Source organism: Sphaerodactylus townsendi, linkage group LG03 (genome assembly GCF_021028975.2).
Source record: "Sphaerodactylus townsendi isolate TG3544 linkage group LG03, MPM_Stown_v2.3, whole genome shotgun sequence".
Classification (NCBI taxonomy): domain Eukaryota; kingdom Metazoa; phylum Chordata; class Lepidosauria; order Squamata; family Sphaerodactylidae; genus Sphaerodactylus; species Sphaerodactylus townsendi.
Window position 1 is genome coordinate 81,601,777 of NC_059427.1, and position 13,727 is coordinate 81,615,503.

General features: G+C 41.5%; 1 protein-coding gene across 1 annotated transcript in view; it reads right to left on the reverse strand.

The window, feature by feature from the left end:
- Positions 1 to 591: 591 nt before the first annotated feature.
- Positions 592 to 13,727, reverse strand: part of SLC6A7 (solute carrier family 6 member 7) — a 43,273-nt gene continuing 30,137 nt past the window's right edge. The window contains exons 7-14 of the mRNA XM_048489970.1: positions 12,626 to 12,729; positions 11,622 to 11,746; positions 9,578 to 9,690; positions 9,171 to 9,302; positions 8,382 to 8,481; positions 7,722 to 7,822; positions 7,349 to 7,516; positions 592 to 5,303 (exon numbers count right to left, since the gene is read on the reverse strand). Coding sequence (XP_048345927.1) covers positions 5,091 to 5,303; positions 7,349 to 7,516; positions 7,722 to 7,822; positions 8,382 to 8,481; positions 9,171 to 9,302; positions 9,578 to 9,690; positions 11,622 to 11,746; positions 12,626 to 12,729 — 1,056 coding nt within the window. The 3' untranslated portion in view covers positions 592 to 5,090. The remainder of the gene's footprint in view (positions 5,304 to 7,348; positions 7,517 to 7,721; positions 7,823 to 8,381; positions 8,482 to 9,170; positions 9,303 to 9,577; positions 9,691 to 11,621; positions 11,747 to 12,625; positions 12,730 to 13,727) is intronic.

Below are 13,727 nucleotides of genomic sequence, written 5' to 3' on the forward strand. Positions count from 1 at the left end.
ACATGGGGAAGGAATATTCCTTAGTATGTATAAGAGCCTGATACCATCCACATTCAAATTGCCATGCGGCACAGAACTAGCATTTCAAAGCTCTGATGCATCACCCTGAGAAAGACTGGGAGGGGAGTCAGTAGCTACAATCCAATGACATGATGAGAAAATGTGGCCTTCCCCCTCCCCTTTTTTATTCTATTAGAAGGTGACATCAGCATTATCCCCATTTGCAATACTATGTCTTCATTTATTAAAATCATTTAAATACATGGGTTTATTCTGCATTGTTTAAATTCTTGCCTGAAAGTAAGGGATATTAATGTTTCCAATACATAAATTATAGAATTTCTCTTTCTCACAAAAAAACATTTCTTAGTGCTTAATTCTTACATTTGCAACTTTTAATTAGTAAGTACCACTGAGAAGAGAATAGCCCTGCTTTTCTGGAGCAGTCATTATCACTGGTGTTTTTAGGATAAGTATAAATATATATTAACTCTTATTAGGTAATTTTAAGAACCAGTTCATAAATGCATACATGACTTGCAACATTCAGTGATGCCTTTCATATATAATGAGCCTTCACAGACATAGCAATATAGACAAAGCTTTTATTTCACCTCACATTACCTCAAACACAAACCATCTATTCAGATAACTTGGGGAATCAGCCCCTTTAGCTTTGTTTAACAGACTATTGTCCTGTGCCGACTGGTGTATTATGATCCAGATTAATGAGACTTCCATGTTGTCAAAAATAAAAGTCCACTTAAGCTACAATTACCATCCCTCGTGTGTTTCTTCACGATTACTGGAGTTCCATGTGAGCCAGCTTCAGTATGTAATTATGCAGCAATTGCATTGCCCTGTACATGTACAAGAGGCCTCTCTGATGCTGATAGAAAACAGCACACCCAAGACAAAACAGCACATTTGAAAGTTACACACAACAGTTCCTTGAACATAGTTAATATACCCAGATAAGCACCCTTAAACATGGTGTTGACATAACAGGGTTGCTGGCCAAGGGATTGCAACCGCCAGGGTCGGGTGGGGAGATTCAAACTGCTATGTTTCTGATACTGTGACATCACTTCTAGTGCAACCCCAAATATGACACCCTGGCTTTGGGGCTATCCTGTAGGATTCCATGGAAACTCTATGGTTTCAGCTATTTCAAGAGATCTGATGGACCTAACATAACATATCTATCAGTTCATACTATACTCCCTTTTATTTGCTTTCTAGGAGGGCATGAACATACAAAGCATGAAGTCAAAATTACCCTATTAGCAAAAACTCTTCTCTTAACTTTTGTACCATGATGGTCAACCTCTCAGCAGATAAGCTTTGGGTTAAAATTAGTCAGTGACCTCACATGTTTCTCTCAATATTTGACCAATGTGCATCATTGCTGATGTGCATACATGCTCCTTTTGAAGAGAAAGCAATCTGATCAGGCTGGTGAGAAGCTTTTGTCTGAGATATTGCAGATGCCCACACTGAAGGTCAATCAGGAGCAACTAAGTGAGGAAACTACGCCTGCTAATAGTGAAAAATTGGCTGCATTAAGCCATCATGATAGACTGTAAATTGCAGTTAGTCTACCAGACACAAGTTACAAATCAGTTTGTATGTAAACCCTGATTGTTTACTTCTTTGCCTTCTTACAGAATACTCACTGTAGCTCCCTGTACTGTTGACTGTTTGGCCAGGAGGCCAGGAGGAGCACTGCCACTTAACAAGTTATGTTTTGTTTATTCAGAAATTACAGCAAAATACAATTAGTACAAACTATGGTTACACCAGCTACATACTTGTTACAACTAACTAGTGTGTGATCAAAGCACAATTAATAAATCATTATTTATTATAATGTCTGAGTGCAGTCTTCTTTTATGGGGAGGAGAAGGTGAAATATGAAAAAAGCCACTCCAGAAAGTGCCCATCCTCTGAAAAGTTGTAGAGGGTGGCCCTGCAGGGCTAAAAACCTGCTTCAGAATGGATCGCATCTATTTGCACATGAACACAAACATGCAGGCGTGTCAAAATGAGGTTGTAAAGCCACCTTCCTGAATGGCCATTAATTCAATTTAAAATTGGATAACTGCATTTCAAATGTCATTTCATATCACCAATGGCCAAAAGATGTTTTGAGTGAAATCTGAATAAGTCAAGATGTTCAAGACTGAAAAGGAGGAAGTAATTGCAAGCATATTGCTTTTCAGTTTTAAAACAAGTTTACATCAAAACATAAAACTTAGAGGACTGGATCTGCCTTATTTTAATATCAAACACACACACGCGCGTGCACTCACATACACACACAAATTCAAGAAAACATATAATAGGCAAGAATATATTATGAACACAGATAAGTGCAGCTGAGCACTACTAGATTCTGACATACAGTTGGTCACACATATACCAAGATGAAGTCATTACCTTACGAGTAACAGAAATTCCAGATTAGAATAGACAAGCTATTTTTCTATTTACTTTCCAAGTAAATCAAGACCTTTTCAGTCTCTAAAACAGCTTTTGTAGAAAGTGGGAATTCTCTAGTGACATTCATTAGGGCTTGAGACCCTGTTAGATATACAGGTTTTGTGCCAAAGTCACAAAGAAGAGCCCACATGGGAAATTTGTGTTTGCCCTAGAAAAATGTCTGGAGGCAGCTCACAGACAGCACATTTATGTGCCAGGCTGGAACTGAGAGATTTCTTTCCCCTTTTTTCTGCCAAATATTTTTTAGCAAAATCTTAAAATATAGCTCACTAACGTACTGCTTTTTTTCCCCTCTGACCTACTTGAACTGTAGTTCTTGAGGCAGACGCACAGAAGGCTCTTCAATGTCAATAGGCTGCTGCTTAAGCCCCATTAATTCAAGGGCAAACAAAAATGACTATATCTTAAGAAAACCAAGCACTGTGAGAAATAATCACTTTAGCTGTCCTTCTTTTCATACTTTAATGGAGTAGTTATAAAGAATCCCATCTACCCATGTGAATGGCACAATTTGATAACACCCCCAGTCTGTTCCACCTTGGCTGATAAATAGCAAAGCAGATAATGGCCTCATACTAAATTCCTTTGTTCATTCTCTTTAGATGCAGCTGCAGGAAATCATTCCTTCTATGTAAATAGATTTTTGAAATCTGGCATGGCAGCCTCTACAGATTCTTAAGGATTTTTTTTTTTGCCCATCAAGAGTAAAAAGCAGTGCTATTTGTATGGTTTCATAAAATAGCTGCTTTCCCTACATTTCCTTTCTTTTTTAAAAATAAGTCTGCTTACTAAAAATACTCACTTTCTGATCAGCTAGGGATTTACTGTTTGGTGGAAAAAAGAATTCCTCGCATTTTTTTATGAGCTCTCTTCCTTTATGTGAAGTGCTAGCAACTCGAACATAACCAAAATCTCAGTTGGGTCTCTTTGGTGATAGCTGTGTAGGCCGTTTTCACACCTGAGACCTTGAAACCATTTGATCCTCTCTGATGGTATTTGTACTCCAACTGAGTGGTGTTAATTTAGCGCAGACTGTAGAAAGGATCCTGGCTGTACAATCCTAAACAAAATTACACTTTTCTAAGCCCATCAATTGAAATGGACTTAGAACAGTATAACTCTGCTTATTATTGGGCTAAAAATTTACCTTTTAGTCAGTATCACTTATACATTCACATTACAGCATGGTTAAGTCTATTTCACCTTGATGTGTACAATTACCTATCTACTCATTTCTACAGTGGGAAATCTGAAGTACAGGCCAGTTTGTATCAATCCAGTGATCCCAAGTGTGGTGCCCATAGCTGCCTGGTGATATATTTATTATCTGACATCCACTTTCTATACTCATCTCCTTTGCCAAGCAATACTGGCTTTCCTCCACCTAATTGGAGAGGAGAGGCTTCAGAACTGCCCAACAGGCATCACCTTTGTGTTTTAAGGAAATACTAACTGAGCAACATATAACCCCACCTTCGTAGAATGTTTGGCTTGGAACCTCCCAATAGTTTGTGGTTGGTTCCATGGCAGGCTTATTTTGGTGGTATCCACTCAATATTCTCAAAATTCCAAAACTGCCCACAGGCTGAGGACCCATCCATGCATTCTTCATTTGTGTATGCTTTTACCTCTTCTGTGCACTTAAAGTAGTGGATGATGCCAGAATCTTGTGCATATGGCTGTAGAAGTCTTATTGTGATTCATATAAGTGTTTCTGCTCAAAATGGAGTTGTCCAAGCATAGCACAAATTGTCAACTGTACACAAAAAAGTTGTGTAATCTATTCCATACTTGCATGATAGAGGTGCACTTGTACACCTCTTCCTCTAGCAGGTTTATATGCCTCTGTGTATATAAACCACTCCCTAGATGTGAAGGTGAAGAATGTCCATGAATACCTAGAAACTAGAGTTTCAAATATTTTTGCAATGAATTTTCAAATACAGATAAACAATTGTACATTTTCCTGCTATATTTTAAAGTATTCTTAATGTGGATATCTTTCTTGTCATGAATTTGGTTTTCCATTCCACTTCCTTTGGCATACCCACATTGATCCATAAGATGAAACAAATTTGCTCTTTCTTGAATGAAAGAAGTAAATTCTAATTTATGTTATGGTACTCTTGGGTTCTGAGATTCCCAGAAACAAGCTGATTTCCAACCAGTTAGCAAGCTACCAAATATTAACACAGGCAATATACAGAGTTTTTAACTTGGCTGCAGAAGATAGATATCAGTTGCAGATCTGACTAAACTGGGCTTTTGGAAAATGGAAATCTGCTTAGAGAGATGTGGGAAGGAAAATACAACATGGATGGGTCCAAGTACTGTCTACAAGACAAGACACTGGAGCATTAACACAGAGATCCATTGCACATCTTTTCGCCACACTGAACAGTAACCTCAACAACATAGGATTCCCAACCAGAGTTCACTGCTGTGAGATGCTGAATGATCAGCAGCATTTGACTGCATCTGGACAGAGGCTGCTGAGTGACCTGCAATGCCCAAGTGCAACTCTGCATGGAAGTTCAGGAGTCTGCTCCCCATGTTCTCTTTACCTTCTACCTCACTTTTGTTTGGATTCACATCATGGAGTCCTCTTCATCCTCTTCAATCTCTCTATCCACCTGCATGGCTGTATTCTCATAGCTGGTTATTCCCCCATATTTTCGCATATGAACCATCAAAGGCTTAGGAGACTGGCTGCCTGCCAAGGTGGCCACATACATGCCAGTTCTGTTTTCCTCCAGAGAAGGACCCCAGTCCAGGGTTGATCGGCTAGCTTGCTGTATTCTCTGCAAGGAAAAGCACAAACATTACACACAACCTGAGTTGGGGGGAAATCCATAGGCACTTCAGCAGCTGGGAACTCCAAAGTAATATTTCCGGTCGCACAGCCATACTGAATACACTGTTTATTACTTTCTGTCATAGAAAATAGCCCACAAGGAGAAGGCCTGGATTCATCAAGGATCCCAGTCAATCTGAAAACAAACCTCGGTGGCTATTTTAGTCACATCAAGTCCTAAGAGAGGGAGCACAAACTAAAATTCTGTGATAATGCAATGTTAATGAAGTCTCTGGTGGTCCATAGTAACCTCACTATTCCAGTTTTTACATAATGTTGCTCTCAAAAAAAAAGGAAAAAACTTCCCTGCGGCTTCAGCTGTATGTTCAGCTATTGTTTTTGCTAACTGAAATGTGTCCATCTTCAATTCTGGCTCATATGGACTCCTCAGAAACGTGGCCTTTGTTACAACAGCACTTTTTCCACAACTTGAATTCAAAATCCACATACTTTGTAAAATAAGGAGCAATATCTGTTCTGTTTTCTCCCTTCCCTCCTTTTCCACAATGCTGGGCTTTGCTGGACTTTGCTGTTGTTCCATGGATCATCATTTTGATTCTAGATCTAAAGATTTCAATTCTTACAATGCACACATGCACCACTAGAGGACACTGTCTGTTACAGGAAAATTGGTTGAAACCTGGCATTAGCAAAGAAAATACCAGTGACTTAAATTAACACAGTGGAAGGTTTTGCTTTTAATCGTGTGCATATGCAAAATTGGGATCAAAAACACTAAAGAAAAAAATGAACACTTATTGGATTGCAAAAAAAGTCTCTGCTTTCTGCACTTATCTCTGTGACTACGAAATCTGCAGGCAAGTCTTCTACTCCCAAATGGAGTAGAGGCGTTTTCCCCATGGCCAATATATCCTGGGATAAAGAAGTGAACCATCCTGGTTTGGCCATGAATTACGCATGACTTCCGGGCCTAAATGGGGCCCACCTCACGAGATTTGCCTTATTCCACGCCTTTCAAAAAACAATGAAATTGCTGGTTCTTTTGAAAAAGCATGAGCCAATCCCACGCCTATGCAAACATCACAGGAGATGGGCCGGTTTATTTTTCCTGCCTCACCGGCTGCAGCCAATCAGAACGCCGGAAAAACGGGACAGTTCACACATGCACGGCATCACCAGTGAAGAAAATGAAAGTAAACTGGGGGCCGTGAATAATCACCTGGAGTTCTTCCTCCCGGCCTTAACATGCTGATGGCTGCTGTGCGGAGGGAGGAACAAAAATGGAAACATCCCGGTATGTATGATCCCGGTTTTCCTCCCGGGATGTTTTGGCTGTGGGGAAAACACCAGAAATGGCAGTGACTACTAAGCCTGGGGGGCCCACATCAGACACACCGTGATCAAAGGAAAATGGCACCAAACCTTCCAAAATGGATACCTTCTCATCTACATGGTGTGCAAAGGCACTTCAGTAATCTTTACAAAAAGATCATATCAATGCAGCACAGTGGGGGAAACCGTGGAAAATGGATGATTAGGGGACAGCATTGTGGATGCTCCCCAAACAAATCTACTCCAGATTGGATGCCAAACAAGAGCAAAACCTTCATGTAGAAAAAGCTGGTGTTAGTTGCAGTAAATACATGAATGATGAAAGGGAAATGCTTCTCTTCAAGGAGAACACCATTCAGGAAACACAGTGGGGAGCTATGATTTGATTGGTTGTGTCCTTGACATATGTCGCTATGTGTTAGGAAATGCTGATCTCTCTTTCAAACTTGATATACCGGTATTCCCTGCAACATTGTTAAACCCACAGCAGACACAACTGCCACATAAAGTACAAACATATGTTGCAGAAACCAACAAGAATGACTTTGTCTTATCTTTGTCCCAGGAGAAAGCAAAGAAAAATGTCCTCAGGGTGGACATTCTGGGGATCAGTACAGAAGATGTTAAAATGCAGAAAGGGTTAGAGGAAGGAATGATCTCTTCTGCAATCTTCTGCTGAATCTCCTCTCTGCTGCTTACCTGCCAGAGTGTCCCTTCTTCTTGGAGCACAGCAAAAACCATCCCCATGGGAATCATCAGGCAGGAGAAGACTCCCATCAAGATGCCTAGGACCTCGGCCCAGGGTGGGAATTGGTAGGTTCCGTAAACGGAGGGTTGGTACTTGATTATACTATACACAAGTAGAGCCTAAAAGGACATCAGAAGACACATTTGCACCAAGTTCTTCCCCCTCCATTTTAAGTTTAACACTATTGTGATCAGTCAGCTGGAGGGTCTTTGCCCTAGTGATTTAGCGTTAGTCCTACAGGAAGTAAGCTAAGACTGTCAGAAATAGGTGGAAAAAGGATAAGTGAAACTAGAAAAAATGACTCAGAAAAAACTTGTATAGTACCATCATTGTAACTGGGGACAGGAACAACCAGCAACCTCTAAAATACATCCCTGGTTTGAAGCCCAGCATCATGTGAATATCTCGGCAAAACCTCTTTATTCCTACAGAAAACAGAATGAAGCGTAAGAAATAGATCAGCACATCAGCTGCTCAATACAAACTTTTATTTCTTATGGTGCATATATGTGTAGTAACCCCCATTGCACCACAACAAACCAAAAGTTGCAACAGAGTTGTGTTTAGTAAACTATCTTGCCTCTCTGCATAGTTTAGGTGGGCTGTCTTCCTTTTTAACTTTTAAAACAGAGTACGTCTGTTTATCAAATTAAACAATTATTTTTAAAAGTATATGTAGAAATGGGTTTTTTTCCATGAGGAAGAATGTTACATGATTTGAACCTCACCTGCACTCTGAAGTAGTAGTTAGAGATTTACTTTCTCATTGATGCCAGAAGCCAATGTAAAACATTGATATAGATGTCAATGCATACAAAGGCTGTGTACAGCATCTTTTTACTGTCACTGTAATTATTCAGGGGACATAGTCTTTTTTAACATAAGGACACAATCCTTCTTTTGCTTTTTCAACAAATACTACGACCTGACAAAAAGCAAACACAAAACCCCACAACATACAACAATCTACATCTCTTGCCTTACCGTATACACGTGTAACTACCAAGCAGGTAGTAATGACTACCACCATGAGTCCAAAACCAGCACTATAGTCATCCAGCAGAACTAGCCAATACATCCCACCCTGGAAAGAAGAAGCCATCAGTGGTCTAGATGCTTCCAAGATATGAAAGCTAAGATGGCACAACAAAGAAAATCCATCTGGAATACACTGTTGCCTTTCTCGGTGAGTTTATATATTCCAAAACATCCTCATCTACAGACCAATGTTAATAACCTGAACATTTGCAGGCATAACCACACGCATCTTTACTTGCTTATCCTAGCAGGAGAGAGAGACAATTACCTGATCAATCATAGCTTGGGCTTATCCATGTAGTGGAACATACATTGTTTCTAGATTCAGTATTAATTTGATTTTACTATTTCACATATCAGTTTTAATGTTTATTTTTGTTCAATTGTTTGGATGCAATCCAATTATATTGGATACATTAGTCAGTAATCTGTCTGAATCACTTAGTCTTCCTTTACTGGCTGCATTGGGGATTCTTATTCAGTTTTCCCTCTTAGCTCCTTATCTACTTTACCATCCAATTCCCCTGCAAATTCTCAACTGAACAGTGAGTCGAAAATATCAGTCTCTAACAGAGGCATAGCAAGGGGGAAAAGCATCCTCTGCCTCTGCCCTGGAACGCCCCTGTCACACCCCGGAACACCCCCGGAACGCCCTCAGCACACCCCCACAGGGGCGCGTGCCTGGTGCATCACCCCCCGCCCCACTTCTGGTCTCTAATGGTCAATTTTGCTTACCTCTGTTGTGAGAATGAGTCCCATGAGGAACATCACAACACAAATGATGCCTGAGAAAAAAGCTTTCTTTGGTCGCAGATAGTATGGAAATTCATCTGTCACGGCAGTAACAATAGTCTCTAGAAAGGCAAACTGCAGGCAAATAGTAACAGAAGGATAGGTCAGTTGTAAGGGGCATTCATTTGAAGTAGATTTGCCAACCTCACTGTGGGGCCTGGAGATCTCCCTGGATTACAACTAACTAAGACACTGAAATGGCTGCTTTGGAAAGTAGACTCCAGCATTATACCATGCTGAGGCCCCTCCTCTCCCCAAACCATGCCCTCCCTAAATCTCCAGGAATTTGCTGGCCACTCTTATTTGAAGGCACAGTTCAAGTGATCATTCACAGCAAGCAGTATCCTTACCTGGCTGTCCAGGCCCAGAGTTAACAGCATGAAGAAAAAAAGGAAAGACCAGAAAGGAGAGAGAGGAAGCATTGTCATGGCCTGAGGGTACACCACAAATGCTAAGCCTGGACCTAGAAAACAGGCAAAGAATAAGGAGAGCAACAAGAGGGGGATTACACAGCTACAGTCGAGGAGAGGCAATGCAAGAATGGACCCAGAGACTTAGGAGATTAGAAAAAGAGCAAGCTCAGAAGAAGAAAGCTCTTCCAGAACAGAATGGTTTAGGCAAATGAATGGAGTATACAGAAATGACTCTGATGATGGACAAAGGCGCATTGCCTGCCTGCCTGAAACATAAAGAAAGAAGATCTGGAAATGCAGCGTGAAGGCCACAGACATCCCTTCCTGGCTACTACTGCTTGGTAGTTGAGGTTCATAAGGCTGATAAACAATGGAGATCACCAGCCTGCTATGTCTTGCTGCAATTCCAGCAGTTGCTTTGTAGCACCTTTGCAGCAGTTGTGGACTGAATCAGAATCAAAAGACACAGACTGCTTTCAGCTGCACCACCATTCATTTGAGGGAGTCAAAGCTGGGAGAAACTGGGTCCCAGACCAGAACACTGAGAAAGGCTTGCATGCTTTGCAAATTTTAAGTTTGCCTGGATCATATATACAAAAGAGTATATCATGCTGTGCTCACAGTACAACATTGCCTAGTAAATATGTTTCACCTTCCTTGAAAAACATTTATTTGTCCCCAGTTGTGCCAGCCTATCCAGTGGAGCTTTCTTGTGGGCAATATATGTACCACTTTAAGTGCTTTTCAGTACAATCCTAAACACTTACACCCTTTGCAGAGCATTTACATTAATCAACTGAGAAGGATGTAATTCTGCTTAGGAATGCACTGCTATTGTATAGTATTTTGCTGTCCAATTTGTTTCAATTTAATAACAGTTTACAGTGCCCTGCAGAAGCAGAGTTCCTTTGCTGCCAGTGATTTATTTAGTTGCTTGAACAAAATACCAATGCCCAATCAGGGAGCTCATTTGTGATTTCCTCTTGGAATATCTGCTCCAGTACACTTCTTCCTGTTACAGCTTTCCAAACCAGCCATAAGACAGGACCAACTGAATGTTTATAAAATGCTTGGAAAGCATCCAGCAAAGCTACTTAATCAGTGCAAAGTTGCTTTTTTGAGAAACACTTCAGCCGTTTCTGAACAGCACAATTATACCGGGTTACAATTGGTATCTTACAATCCAGGACTATTTTATTTCAGTTTCTCCCTTTGCATGGCAGCCTATTTCTGTGAAGGAATCAAGTGAAGACTGGAAGAAAATACTCCAGTTTGTTTTGCATGAGCCCAGATCTTTTGTATTTACACCACAAGCATATCCACGCATGCGCAAACATCCTTGGTGTCCCGTGTTCTGATTGGCTGTTGTTTTTGGGTGACAGCTTGAATGAACATCTCCATCCTGCCTTTTGAATTGCTGGTGCCCACCTTTACACCTGCTTTACACATCACATTCCACTCATGTTCTCATATTTTTGTGAAAGATCAGGCAGCTGTGCGGGAAAAATAAACTGGTCCTGTTCCCGTGGTGTTTGCACAGTAGCAGGTTCACCATGGGTTTTTTGAAAAGAATTGCCAAACTGGAAATTTTTGAAAATCCCAGGATGAGGGAAATATCATGAGACAAACCTGCTTTAGGACTGGGAACTGTGCAAACTTCTTGGCCAAACCAGGATATTTCCCTTGCTCAACACAGGATATTTGGACTGTGCAGAAATGACCTATATGAGAATTTCATGAAGTACTGGCAATCTCATTCTACAGTACATACACATAATATTAAGGGGTGAAAAGACACACACACTTGCACAAAGGAGGAAACAGAGCCGTAGCAAGGGGGAACTGCATCTGAGGCATACGTGCGCCCTGTGCCCCGCCACGCCCCTGCACCAGCGGACGCCTGGTGCGTCACATAACCACCACCACCCGCCCCCCTGGCACTACACCACTGGGAGGAAAGGAAGGTGTTTGGAAGCCTTACCTGCTTTGGCCACTTGGTCAACAGGGACACCAAGTTCTTGGGACATATAGCCTAAAACTGAGAAGATGGCAAAGCCAGCCAAGATGCTGGTGATGGCATTTCCCAAGGTTACTATAAATGTATCCCTGTAGAATAAAAAGTGCATGAGATGAATCTGTTAATCTCCAGCATGGTGAAAAAGACAATGAGAATTTGAGATGCCATCTAGAAAGGCTTACAGAGATAAACAATGACCATCCAAAATCAAAATGTCCTATATGGTTTCCATGCTAGCTATCTGTTCTAAAAATAAGCGTGAGTATTCCTACCCTAATTAAACTTGGACTGCTATGCTAGGCAGATGTAGGTGGAGTTATCTGCACAGTTTTTGCTCATAGAGGAACCAGGAATGTGTCTTTGGTGAATTAAGGGAAGTGGAGACAGATCCCATGGAATATCTATGTACTAGTCTTATCTGAGTCCCTTGATGAATGATATTCTGAGACTTCATGTGTAGAAAGGAGCCATCAGCGAGAATGCAATGCCGGATTTCAACTCAACTGAGGTATGCACATGTGTGAGGTAGGTTGTTATTCCTTTGGAAGGTGCACATTACTAGTATTTCTATATTTAAGTGAAACATGTTCAGTGATAACATGTTGGTTACTGGCATTTGGCAGGTACTATTAGTCATTACATTACATTACATCCTCACCACAGTCATCTGTTACTCAATAGGCATTGCCAAAGTAAGTGGAGCTAAAAGAAGCACGAATGTACCTAGAGAAGTCCTTCTTCACTGAATATGTACTCCTCTATGTTCTGTTCTTATTTTACAAAGTTTGTGTTTCTATTTGTCTTTTAACAGTTTCACTGTGTCTCCTTCCTCCTACTACATGAATGATGCTTGTTTAAAAATAAATATTGTTCCATTTGCTGCACTGTGCAGCTTCTGTTCTGAGAAAAGGGAATTTTACTGAGGACACAGATCAGGGACTCCAAAACATTACACTGAAAACATCTACCTGTAGATATTCTGGTGGAAGGTGTTGTATGAAGCAAAGGTCAGCAGTCCCCCAAATCCCACCCCAAGAGAATAGAAGATCTGCAAAGCTGCTTCAATCCACACCTGGAATGAAGTTGAGAAAAAGATAGCCACGTTTAAAAAAGAGAATGAAATCGTGAAGAAGCAAAGCAATAAAGCAAAGTAAGAAGCAGAGATGGCCCTGGTGGATTCAGTTGATGATGCCTGCCTGAATGTAGAAAAAAGCCATGCTTCTTTGTTGCTCCTACTGGATTCATGTTCACACTTTGATACAGTAGATACAGTAGATCATGCCTTCCTGCTGAAGCATTTGGAAGCAGAAGTTAGTATTAGGAGATGTGTCTTGGACTGGTTCAAATAGTTCCTCACAGATCAGACACAAAGAATTGCTGTTGGAGACCAGTTATCTTCTGAGTGGGATTTGTCTTGCAGGGAGTTAACCATAGGACACAATCTGCCATGTTATTCAACCACTATGTAAAAATATTTAGAAGAAATCATTCATAGATTTGAAATTGGATGTCATCAGTATGCTGATGACACCTGGCTCTTCACCTCTGAATTTGAATACCCTGGTGATGTAGTAGAGGTCTTAAGCCAGTGCCTGACTGCTGTGATTAAATGGCTGAAAGTGAAACTAAATCTAGGCAAGACAGAAGTAGGGCTTGTTGAAAAGCTGTTAAGAACATAGGGGTTTTACTGCACCCAACATTACCTCTGGAGAAACAAGTTAATGTGGCCACTAAAAGTGCTTTTTCCCAATTTAGTTGCCCCCCCCCCCACCTCAGAGGCACATCGGGGGAACAACACCTGCTCTGGGGGACCCCTGCCCCCGTGCGCTTGAGGGTGAGACTTGGGGAGGCTCAGACGGGCCCCACAGCTGCAGGCAGGCTCCTTGGCCACTGCCACGATGCCCTGCCCCCTTCTGGCCAGCTTCTGCCCTCCCCAGGGCCCAGGGAGGCAGGGGGCGGCTCGAGGGGGGTGGCTCAGACGGGCGCCACAGCAGCAGGCCAGCCCAGGAGTCACTAGCAGTCAGCTGGCTCTGTTTTTAGGCACCTCCCCTGTGCTGACCCAGCTCTTCC